The 17,311-nt window shown below is 52.5% G+C and overlaps 3 protein-coding genes, 1 long non-coding RNA gene and 3 other non-coding genes across 20 annotated transcripts in view; 3 read left to right on the forward strand and 4 right to left on the reverse strand.

The window, feature by feature from the left end:
• Positions 1-749: 749 nt before the first annotated feature.
• On the reverse strand, positions 750-6,421 carry Bcl6b (B cell CLL/lymphoma 6, member B). 2 transcript variants are annotated; one of them, NM_007528.3, is made up of 9 exons: positions 6,333-6,421; positions 5,604-5,794; positions 5,111-5,332; positions 4,657-5,004; positions 4,250-4,374; positions 3,532-3,696; positions 3,332-3,462; positions 3,110-3,247; positions 750-2,766 (listed from the first exon to the last, which is right to left on the reverse strand). In NM_007528.3, the coding sequence occupies exons 2-9, from the start codon at positions 5,780-5,782 to the stop codon at positions 2,650-2,652; spliced, it is 1,425 nt and encodes a 474-aa protein (NP_031554.1). In that variant the 5' UTR covers positions 5,783-5,794; positions 6,333-6,421; the 3' UTR covers positions 750-2,649. The 2 variants fall into 2 exon arrangements, with proteins under 2 accessions (NP_031554.1, XP_030101354.1); XM_030245494.1 differs by lacking the exon at positions 6,333-6,421 and having other exon boundaries at positions 5,111-5,195; positions 5,604-5,693.
• A 4,893-nt stretch (positions 6,422-11,314) lies between these two features.
• On the reverse strand, positions 11,315-11,439 carry Mir497b (microRNA 497b). Its single transcript, NR_106178.1, has one exon. It is a non-coding gene; the product is annotated as a microRNA 497b (primary transcript).
• Mir497 (microRNA 497) lies at positions 11,340-11,423 on the forward strand. Its single transcript, NR_030444.1, has one exon. It is a non-coding gene; the product is annotated as a microRNA 497 (primary transcript).
• A 225-nt stretch (positions 11,440-11,664) lies between the features above and the next one.
• Positions 11,665-11,758, forward strand: Mir195a (microRNA 195a). Its single transcript, NR_029581.1, has one exon. It is a non-coding gene; the product is annotated as a microRNA 195a (primary transcript).
• A 68-nt stretch (positions 11,759-11,826) lies between these two features.
• 0610010K14Rik (RIKEN cDNA 0610010K14 gene) lies at positions 11,827-14,546 on the reverse strand. 10 transcript variants are annotated; one of them, NM_145758.1, is made up of 6 exons: positions 14,407-14,537; positions 14,154-14,248; positions 13,500-13,601; positions 12,647-12,834; positions 12,319-12,423; positions 11,827-12,087 (listed from the first exon to the last, which is right to left on the reverse strand). In NM_145758.1, exons 1-6 carry the CDS (start codon positions 14,425-14,427, stop codon positions 12,083-12,085), a joined length of 516 nt encoding a protein of 171 aa, NP_665701.1. In that variant the 5' UTR covers positions 14,428-14,537; the 3' UTR covers positions 11,827-12,082. The 10 variants fall into 10 exon arrangements, 8 of the variants coding, with proteins under 8 accessions (NP_665701.1, NP_001171072.1, NP_081033.1 ...); NM_001177601.1 differs by having other exon boundaries at positions 11,827-12,091; NM_026757.2 differs by lacking the exon at positions 13,500-13,601.
• Positions 14,547-14,745: 199 nt separating this feature from the next.
• Positions 14,746-16,475, reverse strand: Rnasek (ribonuclease, RNase K). Its single transcript, NM_173742.3, has 3 exons — positions 16,279-16,475; positions 15,561-15,637; positions 14,746-15,093 (listed from the first exon to the last, which is right to left on the reverse strand). The coding sequence occupies exons 1-3, from the start codon at positions 16,354-16,356 to the stop codon at positions 14,952-14,954; spliced, it is 297 nt and encodes a 98-aa protein (NP_776103.1). The 5' UTR covers positions 16,357-16,475; the 3' UTR covers positions 14,746-14,951.
• Gm40191 overlaps positions 15,634-17,311 on the forward strand; it is a 30,420-nt gene continuing 28,742 nt past the window's right edge. For 3 of the 4 annotated variants that reach the window (XR_003949571.1, XR_879979.3, XR_879980.3), the window contains exon 1: positions 15,634-15,817. This is a non-coding gene — a long non-coding RNA (predicted gene, 40191). Of the gene's footprint in view, positions 15,818-16,691; positions 16,901-17,311 lie in introns of those variants that run through there. The other variant, XR_003949572.1, reaches the window with a different exon arrangement.

Consider the following 17,311-nt stretch of genomic DNA (forward strand, 5'->3'; position numbering starts at 1 on the left):
ATTTTCCTTTTTTTTTTTTTTAAATAACCTAGGTTATGGACTTGTATAAAATGAAGAAATGTAAAATAAGAGCATTAGACTGAAGAAAAAAACTCAACCATGTCCTATCGCTGGTGAGAGTACTTCGGAGATCAACTTTGTCTTTATGACATCTGAGGAAAGTCCATTGGTGACTTTTGGCCTTGGGCTGGAACACACCTGTGCACCCTGGCCACACAAGTCATGGGAAAAGACACACGTACTGGACGTTAGATAGACACCAAGATGCTACCAAGGGGAGGTGCAGCAGGCACATAGGCAATAAGACTCAGCCTTCCCCTTGTGGCTGCTCTAGCCAGCCTCTGGTGTTTTGATGGGACCCGAGTCCTAGCCATCGTCTTTGGTGATGGTTGTGTGTGAGGAGGTGGGGTTGGGTTGCTCACCAGCATTTAGAACCTGAGCTAGCATAGATGCACTTTCCAGGTTTTTCCCTACTTTCTCCTCGAAGCCTCCCCACCTCAGTCAGGAAGTGACTTCAGACCGGCAGGATGCAGGTGGTTCCGGAGAAACTTCATGAAGTCACTGGTTCCTACACAATGAACCGGAAGGCTGGGGCAGGGAAGGAGAGCAAGGACCATAGAAGACCGGTGGGATGGAACAACAACGTGATGAACACAGAATCCAAGTTATTAGTTTCCAGAACCTCTTTCCAGGTCCCCAGGTTCCCTGCCCCCAACACACACGCAAACACAATCCTAGGACACAACAGATGGCACAAAGAAGGGCTTCTTTATTCCAAGAATCTGATCTTGCAGCATCTAACATCTCACCCTGGCGCTTCCCACGTGCCCAGCCAGTCTGCTAAACAGAAATCAAACCACCTTCTCATGTCTCCTCTGTCGGCGCCCCCAGCCCACACACAGTTCAAGTCTGCATTCAGGTGATAGGGCAGTTAGATGGGAACAGGAAGAATGAATGGCTTTCTCACCTGTCCCCAGCTGCTGGCCACAGGGACCACCTTCATTCAGGAGTCTCTGTCCTATAAATTTAAGTCGTTTTACCGTTTACCCAAGTACTATAATCAAATAGGTCCCAGGGCAGCAGGAGCAGGACTGTACATCGAGGCTCCCAAATACTAACATTCCAGACACTCCGTCTAACCATGAAACTCCATCCCTAACATCTTTATCTACCATGTTCCACACCAGAAAATGCAGCCCTCACCAACCTTGTAACACTCTCTGGTAACTTGTTCAAGTGGAAGGGGCCTTTGGCCAATCCATCAAAGGCTTTTAAGTATATAATCCCAGCAACAATCCCCAATGACAACAAATGCAGCATTGAAGGCAGCCCTCTTTTCTTCCGGTGTAAAGTCCTAGTACATTCACTGGTCCCAGACAGGAATGGAATGTTGGGTAGTCTGAGTCTCAGACCCAGATTTTCTAAGTTAAGAAAGCTACCAAGCACCCATGAAAGATGAACGTTTTGGAATCTGGACACTTGCCAGAAGCTGTCCAAACACAAAACAAACAAACAAACAAAAAACACATTCAAAGAAGGAGGGCCAAGGGACATTCAAACCCAGCTGTTCATGCAGTAAAGGACTCAGACTCCGAGTCAAGGAATGCCATTAATTCTCTCTAGGTCATAGCATTCTCAGAACCCAGACAGATAAGAAACGGTCCTGTAGTCTCTAGTAAGGATCTTCAGGAGATACTAAGTCAGGCCCGGTGAGAGGATTATGGGTTTAATACAAACCCTTAGGCAAGCTTGGTCTGATGGATGAACTTAGTGCATTCGAACCCAGGCAAACCGTTGATGCTGGGCCTCCTTGGTGGAGACAACTCACCTCCATTTAGGAAGATGCGGGCTCTGGCTCCCACCTTCCCAGCCTTCAGGGGGAGTTTATTATCTACATTTTGGGTTCATTACAAAAGGTTCCCATCACCCTCAAAAAGCTGAAAGGTTTCTTTCCATGTCTGGCCTGCTACAGGGCTTTCATCATCCAAAATACCAAAATTACCCAACCTTCGATATTCTCAGGGCTAAGCCCAGGAAAACTAAAGGATCCAGTTCTAGAACTGGAGAGAAACCAACAAGCAAACAAAGGGAGGGAAAGACAGGACAATTCCAGAAAGAAAAGTTAGAAAGGAAAAGGGGGGGGAAAAAACAAAACAAAACAATGTAAGACACTCAAGCCAAAGGAGAGAGCCAAGCACTAGGTATCTCTGCCAGCAGAGTGGTGCCCTCCCCTTCTGTGTTTCCAGTCTTTTTTGATCACACTTGTGGAAGAAGAAAGTCGGAAATGCAAACAGAATAAAGGCCCTGGTACCAACTACAGGCCTCAATAAATTATATTTACAGATAAACCATTTGAAATGGAGGGGGAAGTTCCCTTAAAGAGAGCAAGTCCCCCCCAACCCCCCAAGCCCCTAGCTACCCAATCTGGATTATGAGGAAGAGGTTTTGACCAGCAAAACAGAGGCAGATCTAGCCAGGATCTGCCACCTCCCGCTCTTCCCCAGTACAAAATTAAGGTGTCAGCAGTTTCTAATACCAGGGTAACCCGGCACACCCCCATATCAGGACCATCAGGGAAATCAAGCCTGAGCCTACAGCTTTCACTGCCCCTAGGGAGCGAAGTTTGGCTGGGGGTGGGGGGGAACTCAGCTATGGTCCCCCGAGGATGTGGTAGCGCACTTTAGTGTTGGTAGCTGCCCCGTGTTTCTGACGCAGATGCAGCCGCAGTTGACTCTTGTGCCGAAAATGCAGGCCGCAGGGGTCACACTGTGGGAGGACAGGTCTGTCAGGTCCCAACCTTTCCATAACCACCTTTCATTTAGGACTCGGGAACTGTCTAGCTCTCCGCTGACAATCAGCCTTTCTATGTCCTCTGGGGGCGCCCAGGAGATAGGCCTTGCCTTTCTTAACAAAAGCATCAACAACTGTTAGGTCCTTGGGACAACAGCACCTAGTCCAGGCACATAATTACCTCCACCCCTTCTCCCGGGTGCAAGCCTCTGATTCACTAGGGCTCTTTAGGCTGTCGCTTATTCCTAGCACTTCTGGCAAGACTCGTCCCTGCGTATACGAGGGATAATTCCATTATTAGGCTGTATAGGGTACCCACGTGGTATGGCTTCTCCCCGGTGTGGATGCGAACGTGGCTTTTGAGGGTCTGTAGATGGCGGAAGCGGGTTCCGCAGGTGGGACACGGATAGGGCTTCTCTCCGGTGTGGATGAGCACGTGTGCGCGTAGGTGTGCCACCTAAAGGGCAGAGCCTTGAGATCACCTTGGGGAGGGGCGGAACCCTCTTCGCTCCTCCCATTTGCCTTCCAGCCTTCTCCTTACCTGAACAAAACGCGAGCCGCAGGTCTCACACTTGTACGGTTTCTCTCCGGAATGGATGCGGCTGTGTGTTTTTAGGTTAGCAGGTCGGTTAAAACGTGCTCCGCAGATGGAGCAGCGGTAGGGCTTTTCCCCTGCAAGTTGGAAGACAGTCAGATCGCCCTACGGGAGCGGTGGTCAGGAAGACCAAGACCCCCTCCTACCTGTGTGCACCGTGCGGTGACTAGCCAAGTTGCCCTTATAACGGAAGGCAGATCGGCACAGCTGGCATTTATAGGGCTTGTCCTCGTCCCCTGGAGCTAAGAGCTCCAGCCCCGATGAGCACCCAGCCACAGCCTCACAGTTCTGGCAGCTGAAAAACTCACTTCCTAAGGGTAGGGAACAATGACAATCTTAGTTATTTACTGAGGACTCCCCCCAGGTACCCATAAATCTACAACAGTACACTAGTAGGGTCTGCTGGCCCTTTTAACCCCTAAATTATTGTGGAGGCTACTGGCGGTCACTTGGCTTGTTCGTGGCCAGTCAGTCAGTAAGATACGACTGATTTAGTAGCATGCTGCTAATTTCAATGGTGCTGACAGTGTGTGGAGTGGGTGGAGCTTTCTGTTTCTTTCCTTTCTTGCCTCCTTCTGGCTTGCCAGAGAGGCCCTGCCAAACTCTGGGCAGATCGTTCAGTCTTGGATTGGGTGGGCCAGAAATTCCCAAACTGTGCTGCTTTTTGGAAGTACATAGAGAGCTTAAAAATATTTATGATTGGTCCTCACCCTCAGACATTCTGACTGCTGGGGTGAACGTTACCCAGAGGGGGTCCAATGCAGTCAAGTTTGGGACTATTCAATAGGTCTATTCTGAGGTCTTTTTGGTCCAAATCGACCTGGATCAGCTACAGGAGAGAAGCCAGAAGAGAAAGCCTCTTACCTGGCGGTGGATTAGCCTGCTTAGAAGCTGGCAGAGAAGTCTCTTGAGCCCGGGGTGTGAAGAGGTAGGAGTTATTTGCTAGAGCTCCACACTTGAATCGTGCAGTGGTAGTAGCTAGAGATAGTCTAGGCAGAAGTTAAGAGCCATAGAAAAGGTTAGGGATTGGGGGTGGGGCACTGGCTCCCCCCGCCCTGCCCCTTTTCTGGAATATACAGACTTCAAGGCCTGTCTTCTGGAAGTGAGCCAATATTGATCATTAAGTCCCACCTTTGGCCTTTGGCCAACTCCCTAAGCTGGGTTAGTATCCCTGAAACCTGGTTCAGAGGGTGCCACAATGGCCTACTCAATGGCTCTGCCTCCTAGAGTGGACCAGACTCTAAAACTCTTGGGAGTTATAGATTCTATACCTGCTTTGGAGACCAGGCGTGGTTCCTTCTTCACTGCTGCTGCTGCTGCTACAGGCTTCATCTCCACTAGGGAGCCTGGCCTGGGGACAAGGTTGACCTGAACTCTCCCCAACCAGGCTTCCTGCTTGTGAGGTCTGAGAATTTAGCACAATAAATTTGTATTTTTTCCAGTTGCAGGCCTTGGGGTCTGGGCTGGCTGGACTTGGGGAACCTTGACTGCAGCTTCGAGACTCAGTAGGTGGGTCTGGGTGTCCTTCTGAGCGCCTGGGACTGCCTGGTGGAGCGACTGTTGGGGGTCTTGGGGGTTCTACCTCCACAGGTCGCAAGGAGATGCCTAGAGGTTCATAGCTAGAAAAAGTAGGATGATCATTAACACCGTCTCCTAGTCGTTGCCTTTGCCCTTATTCCCGGCACTAGTTCTGCTAGGGAGAATACAAATCCATGGTTCCTTTACCTGGCTTGGATGAAACGGTGACACGCCTGGACTACGTGTTCCATCTGCAAATAGGTGGCAGCTGCGAGGACAGCTGGGGCAGTGGCTGGAGAGAGGCGAAGCCTTGAAGTATACATGAAGTCCAGAAGAGGAGCAAAGCCTCTGGCTTCTGGCCCCCCCGGCAGAGAGAGTACATCCACCCCGAGTCCCGCTCGGCCCCGGAAAATTGAATAGAAGAAGCCACTGGAGAGAGGGCAGATGGGTTGGTCATGTTAGGAGCCGGGAGACCAAAGGAGAGTCTTGCCTCCCCACTAGCACTGCTGCCTCAATTTTTGGATGCTCTCCCAAGCTTCCCCCTCCCTTCTTCCTTCCTCCCCCCTTCTTACTCTCCAGTTCTGGGATTGCCGGTGTGGACCATTATTCCCAGCTTCCCTCATGCTTTGGATTACCTCTCAACAGCCATGTTACTCTGTTTTTTCCCCAGTTAGTCCCCAGGTGCCCTACCCCCTCGAACCTGCAAGCGATAAGAACTGCCTTGTGCGCTCTTAGGGGTTGCCCGCCAACCAGCAGCGTGACGTCAGTGAGGATCCCGCGCAGGCGCAGCTCATTCAGATTGCTAAGCACGTCGGAGGAGTGGCGGGTGAACTCTCGGACGTAGCCCAGAGCTCCCTCTGGGGCCGCTGTGGAACCCATAGCGACCTAAGCCTGCGACAGCCACCGAAAAAGTTAGAGGATCTAGGCATTACTAAAACAGATTCCTTTCTTCTCTGATGTTTTCTACCTGGGATACCCCTAGAGCCAACCAACGCCATCAGATAGCGGACTCAGCATCACCACTTAATTCCTCTCGTTCATTCTGCCCTAAACGGTTGCTTCCTTCCTTCCCTTTGCTGGATCGCGGAGATCTTGGAGCAAGTTAGAAACTCTCGTTCCACCGCTTGGAGGGCGAGCGTGAGGAATCCCGCACTCCCGCGCGCCGTGCGTTGGTTCGACTCTAGTTACCTCATCCACTACCTTCCTTTCCTCTGCTCCCCGGGCGCCTGGGTCACAGGTACCAGACTTTACCTGGGGGACCAAATATGATCTGCAGCCCACACCCATCTACGCGACTCCTATCGCTAGACCCAATACTTTCCATCTCTTCTTAGCACAGTTCCTGGGGTTCAGGTCTTATTACTATCAACTAACCCCAAGCCCTCTTTGGAGACTCAGAAATCTGATACCCTCAGGGTTTGGTTCTTACCCCTGTCCCGCAGGGGCTGCGGCTTCTCTTCTCGAGGGGGGCGGGGTCTCTCTCCTCTTTCGGTCTCTGCTCCTTTATTCAGCCGGGATGGCGGGGGCGGGGGTGGAGGTGGGGTGAACCCGTGAGTCTGTATCCTTCCTTCCTCTGAGGCTCTCCAGATGGTGAGCCCGGGGCGGGGTCTCCGTTTCAAACTGTATCTCAGAATCTCGGGGTGGTCGTATCGTGGATGGCTTTGGTTCATTAAATAAGCACCCGAGGATGAGGATATTAGAATTGGGGAGGTTAGTGGTGCGGAGGGTGGTAATATGGGAGGCTTATGTCGTCGAAGGAGCTGGGACAGCGAGTATTGGAGTGTTGGGTTTTGGAGGCGTGTGCCAACAGCCAGTTGAGGGAGAAAGGAAATATCCTAAAACTCCTCTTTCTAATGTATTGGACTCAGGAAGAAAATAGACAGTCCAAGTGGTATCGGGTTTGGGGAGGCATTAGTGGACTCCAGTGGATCTCAGATAGTGGGAGAAGGAGGAGTGATTGACAGGCAAGGTCCAGAAAAGGGGGAGGTGGAGCTCTGACCAGGCGGGGTAAGGAGAGGGCGGATATGATTTCTAGTTCGTTTCCTTCCATTGTCCTGAGACCGGACGGCTCCTGCAGCTGCTTCCCCTCGAGGAGGTGGGGAAAACCCCGGGTGGGGACCGAGAGACGCTCGGGAGACCTAGGCGTCCGGCCTCCTACTCTCGACTCTCTTCTCAACCCTTATAGGGATCCAGAGATACAGACTCCCGCCTAAAGCCCTGACGCTCTCCATCAGTCCTAGCTTACTAGGGCTTCGAGCACCCGCCCGTCGGCTGCGCTTAGAGTCTGGCGGGACGCCGGGGTCCAGCGCGGCAAGTAGGCAAAGCTCGGCAATGTCTGCATCCTTCCACGAGAGGGCGGTCGAGCACCAGCCTCGCTTCGCCCCTAGGTCTCCTGGCTGGTGATGTGCTCAGACCAGTGAGCTGGATGCATTCGGTCCAGGCTACAGGAAACTTTCAGCTGCCTTCTCTTTCTGATAGTTTCCTCTGCACCTCTGTCTCTTTGTGGGGCAGTAGATCGAAGACAGAAGAGTTAGGGTCTCCGCAGGAAATTCAGGCTAGAACTCTTATGGAAGGCTTTGGAATGAACATAGTGGTTAGGATGAGATGGGGTCTTGAGCCTGGGAACACAGTTGTTTTGTTTTCTAATTTGATAGACCCTTCTACCCAGATGTTTGTAGACAGGAATTTTCAATGAACATTAATATGAGCATTGGTCGGAGTAAACAGAGAGGACAGAGGAGAAAGGGCAGGAGGAACCTGGTAGCTAAGTACTTCATTCAGAAGCTAGGCAGGGACCACACCCTTAGATTTTGTTTGGGGAGCCTTGGGATAGAAGGACAAGTTTCCTTTGAAGAAGAGGGGCAGAGCTGAACCCAGGTACAAAGCAGGAGCTCTTTGAGTTTGGGGTTTGGAGCATAGCAGTTGTGCAAGAATGGACCAGCATATCTAGGCCTGAGGCCTCTCCCTTCTGTTCTTGGGGGTGGAGTACATTTTGTTTGTTTTATTGGTTTTGATTTTTTTTTTTTTTAAGCAAACGTAGCAAACAAAACTGCAAACCAACTGGGGGTTGGGGATAGCTAGGGACCCTGGATGACGATGTGGCTTTACTTTGTGAAGATTATTTGGTCTCTATCCAATTTTCATCTCCAAATTTGAGGTGAAAACATTAAGGGCTTTGATGTCAGGACAGAGTTAGCTATTCTGAGTTTTGGGGTGTCACTTGCCATAGAAGTTATTGTAGTCAATAAGGCCTGTTTTTAGTCTCGACAGCTGATAGCAAATTGGAGGTGCGGGGCTGGTTTTAAAGATGTCTTAGTTCGGGGGTTTGGAGGGATTTGATGCTCCCATGTGAGACTGTCCATCTCTAATTTCTGGTCTACTGGGGGAGCATGAGTACGCAACTAATTTGGGGGACATAGTCTCTTTCCAAGTGCTGTTTCAAGGTTTGGATGAGATTGTTTGGGGACATAAAGGTCAACTTGGGGCTTTTTAGAGAGCCCAGTTACATTGAGTTGGTGGCAGAGCCAGAAGCTAGGAGAGGATCTGAAGGCTTTCTGTAGCTGAGAGCTTGATTGATGGGGGGGCAAAGTTTTGTATTTGAATCTTGTGGAAACTCATTTTGAGGGTTGGATATTCCTGTGAACATGTTTATGTGTGAAACTCCTCCACAGGAGAGAATTGAGAAGCCCCCCCAGGGTAGAAGGATAGTTTGGGGGGTATCCAGTTTCTGGGTGTTTTGCCACTGGCCACATTTGGTGAAGCTGAGAGGTGGGTCATAAATTGAAATTGATTTGGAGGTTCACCTATTCTAAAGCACACTTCTGACTTAGGTTATCTTTTGCTGATAGTCCCCTGGCACCCCAGATTGTAAAAAAAATTAGTGAACCCCCAAATAAGGCCAGAATTTGAAGGGTGAAGCCTGGAAAAAGCAGTGTGGTCCATCATAGACTCACTGGAATATGACCTGTTGTGCTAAGGGGGGAAAGGTGGCTTCATACTCTGAACCCCGATTTCTTATGGAAGAAAAAATCCGTTTGGAGGAGATGGGGTGTCTCTTGTTAAAGTGGGTACTTTCTGACTAACAGTGCTGCTGAAACTGGCAAGGAAAGGCTGTGATGGTCTACAAGGGGGGGGTGAATCTTGCACCCTGATATTTTAAGATAAGAGCCCCAAAGAGAAAGCAGACAGAGGATTGGGAATGAGGGTGAACTGAGAGGCGGGGGAGGGGTTTCCAACGGCAGCAGGGGCTAGAGGGTAAGCCAGGCCAGATATTCCCGCCTAGGTCCCTGCTCTCTTCGGCTCTCCTCCCCTCTCTCCCTCCCACCGCCCACCCCCCCAACTCAAGGAAAAAAAAACTGCCTGTGCAATAGCAATGGCAGATTCCAGTCCTCCAGGCTTTCCTAAACCACCACCGAGACCAGCCAGGGGGGAGGGGAGGGGAGGGGAGGATCGGGCTTTCCTGCTTCCTTGAGACAGGGGCAATGAGCTTGACCTCTTGGCCCCTAGCCTTCTAAAGAGTGTCCCCCGGTCTGGAAACCAGGTGTCCTGGACCCTAGCCCCCAAGCGGGGGGGCCTGGAGAAACGGGGAGGAGGAAGGAGGGAGTGACTTCCAAAATTGGCATCGGGACAGAGCAGGGCTGGCGGGAGGCAGGAGAAAGACAGAATTTTCCTGAAAAAACGGGGGTATCTAAGGACCCCAAATTTGGGTAGCTAGTTCAGGACCATCTTCCCAACATCCTAGATTTTTTTGGGATTTTTTGGGGGCCCCGGGATCCCTCTAGATGGGGTGAGGAATGTAGTGTTGGGGGAATCTGACTGGGGCAATGCAGCTGCCTCTCCCGCCGAGTTGGAGACGGATGGGCTGGGACGGGTTTTGGGGGGGTGTCCCCAGTTCTGACTGGGAGTGGAGGAACCCCTCCAGAGCTCTCTTGTGGGGGTCCCCCACCCCAGGGCACTCCCCAGTCCTTGAGCCAGCTGAGAGGAAGGAGGCCAGCGATGCGACTGGGGCGTCTCTTTTCTCCTGCACCCCAAATGTGAGGGATGCACCCCAAAATTTGCTCCTTTCAAAATAGGGGACCAGGATCTCAGGGGAGAGTAGCTGAGGTAAGTGGGGAGGAAAGTGTCCCCTGTTTTCAGGAGAGACGTGGCGGTTGGGGGGGAGGTTTGGAGGTGCGTGCTGGGGTGGGGTTGCGCCTTGTAACTCTTGAAATTGGGGGGATGACCAGAGAAGCTTTCTCTTGTACCCCTAAGACGTAGCACCTCATACTGAAACCAAAGCTTGAGACTTGAGAGCCCCCAATATTCCTACAGACATTAGGACAGTGTTTGCTTTTTTTTTTTTTTAGCCCCACAAAAGCTTTGCTGGGATGGGAGCTGGGGGACAGCAGTTGTTTCTGGGGGTCCAGGAGGGTGCAAGGAGCAGGAGGCGTTGGCAGGGCTTGATATAGGTGATCTGGTAGTCTTGGAGAGGGTCTGGCATACTAGGGGGGCCTAAAAAGATTGCTTCACACACCATCTTAAATCTTTTGATTGCTAAGAGTTTTGGGGGGGTGTGTCGGAAGCCTGGTGGTGCTAAAAGGTGGGATGAGATATGGGAGGTTAATATCTAGGGTTTACAGAGTTTTGTTTTGTTTTGAAATTTCCAGAAGAAACTTTTGCCTTCTGGGAGGTTCTTTTTAAAATCAAGTCTTGGACAGGAGGAAAGGGCTATGGGAAGGCCTAGGGTTGGGGGTGGGGAAAAGGCATGTTTGTCTTTGCTTAAACGTGGCTCTCAGGGGTGGGCCTGCTTGCCTGGGCCTGGTGAATGGGCTAATGAGTGTTGCTGTGTGGGTGGGGCGTGGGTCTTGGGGGACCATGGGGAATGGAAGCAGCACTTGGGGTTGAATACTTTGCCCTCTGGTCCAGATGAGCCTCTTCCTGGGCTCTGCTGCATCCCTTTCTCCCTGGCCTCCATTTCCTGCCTTTGGCCTCCATCTTGTGGCAGGCCCAGGGCCCAGGGCGACTTCCGGCCCCCCTCTCTCAACCGTGTTCCAGCCCCACCACCTCTGGACTGCCAACTCCCAACCCTGCTGTCCTTGGCCCTGTGTCTTCCAGCATTTCTCTTGGGTTCTGACCTAGGGAGGGAGGAATGGACACAGGAAACCTTAGGTCCCTGCCTTTGTGGGAGGCAGTTTGTTGGTCTTCCCCAGTCATCCCGTTTCCTAAGGATCCCCAGAGCTGAATTCCTACAGAGGTGAAGAATGCTCCAAGCTTATCACATTGGACTCATCTGCCAGGGCCCTATCCTTTGCCTGCTAAACTACTTTTGCTGGTTCCTGATTGTTCCCCCCCCCCAGCTTTTTTGGGGGGCCATGTTTGCCATTCACACCTCTGTCTCACTCTAGGTGGGGGTCTTCACGGCACTGCCTGTGCTGTCTTCCTCTCGACCCACCCCAGTCCTGCCCCCGCCCCAGCAGCACACTGTGGTTTGTACGGCACTGTGGCCACGTCCAAACCACACTGTGGTGTTAGAGCGAGGGTATGGGAGGCACCGATGAGCCTGGCCCTGGGAGGCCACCCTGGAGAAGCAACACACACACACACACACACACACACACACACACACACACACCGTCTAGGGTATTGTGATGAAGTTCTTGCAAGGTGGGACAGGAGACACTGGAAAGAGCCCCTCTGCAACCCCCAGGTTGTCTGATACCAGTTATCAGGAACCCTGGTAATGAGTTCTGGCCCCACAGAGCAAAGTAGAGTCTTTGTTGCCCACACCCAACTCTCCTGGCTCTAGCAGCACAGAAATATTGGCATGGGGAAGTGAGTCTGCCAATATTGGCTGTGCTGCTCCAGGCAGGGTGGTGAGAGCTACTGAGAAGGGGCCAAGCCCCGAGGGCGAAGCAGAGGAGAGGGAACGGCAGCTGGCAGCACCATGTTGAGAGAATCTTTTTTAATTATAATTTTCTGTATAAAAATGTCCATCACACAGAAGTCAAAGGGCGAGGGCACATGGTTATCAGGAACGAGGTGGATGGCTCCAGCAGCCCTCTGACCCTCTCTCAGGCAGTCCTTGCTTAGAGTCCCAGGTGATCCACAGGTCCAGGGTGAACAATGAGGGTCAGAGGTGGAAGGCTCAGCAGGAGAGGAGAGGAGCATCAGCGGAGGTGGTGAGGAGGCCAGAGTCCAGGGTCAGGCTGTCTGGAACAGGAAGGAAAACGGACAGAGATGGAGCAAGCGTGGAGGATTTTTCCAAGAAAACCCTCACCTCCTCAAACGCCGTATTACTAACTGACCCATTCCCCTGCACTGAATCTTCCTTCTGAGGCCCCTGCACCAGAAAGGGGTTTTCTGTGGGGACCCTCCCCTACCATCCAGGTGAGTATGTTCCCCACCCCCAGCCAGCGTGGGAGGAGGAGGACTCCTACCCTGGTCAAAGTTGAGTTTCTTGGCTGGAGGAGTTTCTCCTAGCCCTTCGACATCCACCAGGTCACTGTTGGCGTCGGAGTCGTTCAGAGCACTGAGTGTCACATCTGGGAGGGGGCATAGGCTAAGTTCTAGGTTTCCCTGACTGCTGTCTTTCCCTCCTCCCAGTCTGCCAAAGCTTCATGCTCTACACATCCCTCTACCCACTCTGGAATCACCAGCGTACAGAAGAGAAGCGTCTCTCCTTCTTTGACCCAGGCCCAATTCTCTTATTGAATCTCAGATAGGACCTTTAACCCCTACCCTAGGCAGCAACTCCACAGCCCTCACCAGCCTTCTGTTTCTTTATGGGAGGAACCCCAGCTTCAGGGACACTGGAGCTGCTGGGTGGAGGGGCGTTTGGAGGTGAGAGGACACCGGACGTCATCTTCTTGGGTCCTTTCTTGGGTGACTCAGCTGGAAGGGGGATGCCGGAGTCTTCATACACTTTTCGCTTCACAGTGGTCTTTATCTGAGCCCTGAAGATGAGAGAGAGCAGATTAGGGTGTCATCAGAGAAGCCGAGGGAAGAGGGGAGGGGAGGGAATAATGGGCCACTCTGAAGGAATTCTAGGAGTTCCTTTGTAGATATCCAGGTCAAGGCCCCAGTTCATGTGTAATAAGGGTCCTCCCCCCCCCCCCCACGTTCAGAACTTTTGCATCCACTTAGGGCTAATAGATTAAGATGAATGGAGTCCCTGAACTGAGTGGCCAGAAAGGCCCTTTTCATGATCCTCTGGGAGAGATGCATGGTTTTGTAGGACCACCAGGTATGTTGTGGTGACATAAAGGTAGACTGAGACTGTCATAGAACCTGACCAACTAATTAGTTCAGAATGCATCCCCTGGACATGCCAGTTTCAAAGGATTTACATAAATAGCTAGGGAACTCTTATCATCAAACACAACCACTGAGTATCTGGGCACCATGAAAATAAAGTTCTCTGCAGGCCCTAGTGACCACTGCATTTCCTGATCTTCCGACCAACTGCCACAGTGACAGTCTCTCAGTCTTCAAGGAAATGCTAACAAAACTAGGAACAAAGTAGGAAAGATGCTGAGCTGGGAGTTCTGAGAGAGAACAATGGGTCAGGAGGAAGAAAGTTGCCCACCCTCCCCTTTCTCTGCCAGCCACCCTCCCTCACACTGTCCGTTCCTTGATGACACAGCTGATGTGATTAAGATCGTCCCCAAAGCGCTTCACAGCAGCCCTCAGCATCTCTATCTCCGTCTCCGTCCACTTGGCACTGTCGGAAGGGGAGAAGGGTGATAACAAAAGTGGAAGAGGGATGTGTGGAACCAGCCCACAGGCTATTCCGTCCACAGCCAGCAGCCTCTTCCCCCTAGTCTCTAGGGGCACCTTTCAAAGATTCATAAAAAGGACCTCCTTTTAAAAAAAAAAAAGCCCTGGGGACAAATCGCTGGCCACATGAAATTACATCCAGGGCCACTTGAAAACATCACTTCATCATGTAACAGCTTCCATAAACAACCCAACGGAAACCAATGAAACAAGTAGGGGCCTTACAAACACAACCCTTGAAAGATGTGTGGCAGCAGTTTGAGGGAGTCCACAGGGCTTGGGGTAGGTGGCAGACATTCTGTCGGTTTGCAGTGGAGGGCTGTGGCCTCGGTAGTCTCTTTACCTGTCATCCACTAATTCAACAATTACCACCTACACTGAGCTGGGCCAGGCACAGGGGAATTACTCTATCTCCCTGCTCTAGAGAGGGTCGTGTCTGTGACTTGAGTCCAAGCGTCTGATCTCGGAGTCCAGGTCCTAGGCTGGTCTCACGTACCCGGCAGGGGAAGAGTCCGAGACTGGATGCAGCTGCATCGTCAACTCCCCGAGCTTCGTGAAGGCGGCGCCGGCCGCGGAGAAGATCTCTCCAACCTGGGGGCGGAGCAGCATTACGGGGGGCCGGCAGCGCGCCGTCCCACCCCAGCCTCGGATCCGCCCGCCCCCCGCCCAGCGCGCACCAGCCGGGAGCCAGGCAGGGGGCCCACCCTCCCGTGGCCGCCAGGGAGCGCAGTCCGCGAGGGAGGTCGAACCTTGGTGGACGCTGACGTCATGGCCCCGCGCACCTCCTCACGGAGACGCTCCGCCGCCACCACCACCACGCGAGCTGGAAACCACGGAGAGCCCGGCAGCCGGCCGCTCGGGCTCCCGCGCAGGAAGTCCCGCCCTCCCTGCAGCTGATTGGCCGAGACCCGACCTCTCCCCAGTCACTCAAGGGGCCTCGCCGCGCGGAGGAAGACGAGGTGGAAGACGTTGCTTCACTTCCGGCTAGCTTCATTCCACTTCCGTCGGAGGGTCCGGACTCCTCGATGAGGCCGGTCTCAGCCCCTTCCAGCCCGGGCCCGCCCCTCCCTGAAAGCACAGACAGCAAGCTTAGGGGGAACCGCTTCTTTTTATTGTAGTTCAGAACGGGGCGCGGTCACCCTCGGTCTCCTCCAGAGGCTGGGCGCAGTTTTGCAGGGCCAGGGATGACGTCTCGCTAGGGTCACAAGTCCCAAAGGACGCCAGATGAGTGGGACGGAGTCTGCGGAGTCTTTAAATAGAGAAGGGGGCTGGGGAGGGAGAGGCGGACCGCGCTCTAGCGCACCATGTATTCCTTGCGCTTGTTGAGACGAACTTGGCAGAAGGAGAAGCCTCCGAGGAGGAGGTAGAGGCCCGCGGCGATGAAACAGTTGTAGCTGACTTGCTCGTACAGGTTGTATATGTTCTGAGGACCGTTCCTGAAGGTGGCGAGCGAGCAGGGAAATGTCAGCCATTCAGAGCATCCAATATGCAAGTTCTATGCATCAGACACCATGCTAAAGCACTTTAACTCCTATTAGTCTTCCCAAGAAGCATACCAAATGAATTCTATCATGGTAACCATTTTACAGAGGTAGACCAAGGAGCAGGAAGGCAAAATATTGGAAGAGGCCACATCTAAGCTGGTGGGCTTGGGTAGCCATGGAAACGTGGCTTGCAAGACTGCTCCTAAGTACATGCCTTTCTGTGTCTCTGTCTCTCGCGCTGGGGATTGAAACTAGGACCCTGCGTGCTGCCACCCAACTACTTTGTAGAGAGCAGCCCTCTTCTTGAAGTCCCCAACCTAGGGCCACAAATGTCCAGTCTTCAGAAGTGTCCTCCCCATAAACCCAAACCATGCTACTCCTCATCCACGCCCAACTCGCCCAAGTACCCGACCACTTACTCAAAATCTTTCTCTGTGAAGGGAACGTCCTCAATTAACACAGCAGAATGGACATTGAAAAATATCCCGAGCATTATCTGGAAGAGTAAGGAATAGATAGGTTGTCAAATTCTTACCTTACTTCTTTGGTCGCTCCCTAGGCTCCTCCCCTGTCTAATGTTGGCCCAACACTTGCGCCAGAGATGAACTAGAAAGGGCTAGTTGTATCTGGTGGTTGTATCTGGATTCGGACTCAGCCATGTGGAACAGGGCGTGAGGTAGGACCTTGGGAAGAGTGACTGGGTATAGGGAGGTATATGGCAAACAGCTCTCCGAGGCGCGTCATTATCATGGGAGCAGATGGAGATGAAACACTTCATATTTCTGGAAGTGGCGGCCTTGAGGGCCCTGGGGAAGCAAGGCCTCAGCTACCGTTTTCGGGGGCAAGCACACTTCACCCTCGCCTCCATTCAACTCACGCAAGTCTCAGGGACCTCGCTCTTGTTTACCTTGGGGAGTCCGCAAATTTGCCCGAGCTGGCTCCCATTCCCAGGGTCCTGCCCCAGCACCCTTTCGCTCCAGTTCCCCAGTTGTCTGGATCTGAGTTCCGTCTCGTTTTCCAGCGGCTATTTAGTCAGCCCCTTAATCAGTCTGCTGCTTCCTAAGGCTTGCGGTTCCTCGTGTCCCAGCCCTTCAACCCCAGAACCCCTCAGACCCGTTCGCGGGTTAGTCCCCTCACCAACATGATCACTCCCCAGGCGCTGAGGACGATGCCACAGGCGGCCAGCTTAGGCCCACAGCACAGGAGCGACGCCATGGAGGGCGGAGGTAGGGAGGGATCGCTGGAGACTGAGCGGAGCACAGAAGCCGGGAGAGGGAACCCTGGAAATGCTAGGACAGGAGCTGGATTTGGGGACTTGCGCGGCGCAGAGCGACGGGGGGGGGGGGGGGGGGGCGTGGCCTCGGGCGCCGACCACTCTGAGGGGTGACTTTCAGAAGATAACGCTGTGACGCGTGGTGGGCCAAGCTTGGGGAGAGGAGACACGGTGTCGGAAACAGAAGCAGAAACTCTACAAGTCTTGCTTGAACCGAGTGGCAGAAGTGTTGAGTGGTGCAGACGCTAGGGCCTGAGTGTTATCACTTGTCGCCTACCCCGGCTTGGAATGGAAGGAGCAGGCTTCTCACGTGACCTACTTTGTTGGATCACATGACCAGGAACCAGCTGTAACCTGGTGTCAGGAAGGAGTCCACAATTGAGTTGAATTGTGTTAGGATTGTTATGTCAGGACAAGAAGCTTGGGGCCGTCTGGATCCTTACATACCTTCTTAGTCTTGGGTGGTCTTCTGTGATGGGAAAACCGGTAAGCGAGTCCTGGAGATTCGATGTGCCGGCCTATCGCTTCTATCCAGGTCTCCCTTTTGAAAGATGCTTTGACACTTTGAAAAGAAAATAGAAGAGTCCCCTCCTGAGGCTAAGCATCCTGCTTTGAGGGACGCTTTTAAATAGTTGACTTCTTGATCCTGCAAATGCTTCACTTGAAATGCAGTATCGTTGTAAATGCTACATTCAGGAAAAATAAGGGACTAGGAAAGGCAGACTCATTGGACGCACGAAGGAAAGCGGCCTTGCTAAGTGTACTGGAGAAAGGAGAAAATAAACAGAAATATTCCTGCTGCTTCTTTGAGTAAGACAAGACACAAGCTGTGACTTGGCCACTGTTCCAGTGTTGTCAGGAAACGCCATGATCACGGCAACTCTTAACAAAACAAAG

Source organism: Mus musculus, chromosome 11, assembly GCF_000001635.26.
Source record: "Mus musculus strain C57BL/6J chromosome 11, GRCm38.p6 C57BL/6J".
NCBI classification, from domain to species: domain Eukaryota; kingdom Metazoa; phylum Chordata; class Mammalia; order Rodentia; family Muridae; genus Mus; species Mus musculus.

What these genes read in the sequence shown, in the direction of transcription:
- 0610010K14Rik (NM_001177601.1), bottom strand. Translation starts at nt 14,427, where the DNA reads ATGACGTCAGCGTCCACCAAG. An exon ending in TCGGACTCTTCCCCTGCCGG is followed by an intron (nt 13,602 to 14,153) that starts GTACGTGAGACC and finishes CCCTTCCGACAG; the next exon opens with TGCCAAGTGGACGGAGACGG. An exon ending in CATAAAGAAACAGAAGGCTG is followed by an intron (nt 12,424 to 12,646) that starts GTGAGGGCTGTG and finishes GCCCCCTCCCAG; the next exon opens with ATGTGACACTCAGTGCTCTG.
- Rnasek (NM_173742.3), bottom strand. Translation starts at nt 16,356, where the DNA reads ATGGCGTCGCTCCTGTGCTGTGGGCCTAAGCTGGCCGCCTGTGGCATC. An exon ending in CCTGGGGAGTGATCATGTTG is followed by an intron (nt 15,638 to 16,278) that starts GTGAGGGGACTA and finishes TTACTCTTCCAG; the next exon opens with ATAATGCTCGGGATATTTTT. An exon ending in TTCACAGAGAAAGATTTTGA is followed by an intron (nt 15,094 to 15,560) that starts GTAAGTGGTCGG and finishes CGCCACCTTCAG; the next exon opens with GAACGGTCCTCAGAACATAT.
- Bcl6b (NM_007528.3), bottom strand. Translation starts at nt 5,782, where the DNA reads ATGGGTTCCACAGCGGCCCCAGAGGGAGCTCTGGGCTACGTCCGAGAG. An exon ending in ACGCCTGGTCTCCAAAGCAG is followed by an intron (nt 4,375 to 4,656) that starts GTATAGAATCTA and finishes ACTTCTGCCTAG; the next exon opens with ACTATCTCTAGCTACTACCA. An exon ending in GCAGGCTAATCCACCGCCAG is followed by an intron (nt 3,697 to 4,249) that starts GTAAGAGGCTTT and finishes CCCTACCCTTAG; the next exon opens with GAAGTGAGTTTTTCAGCTGC.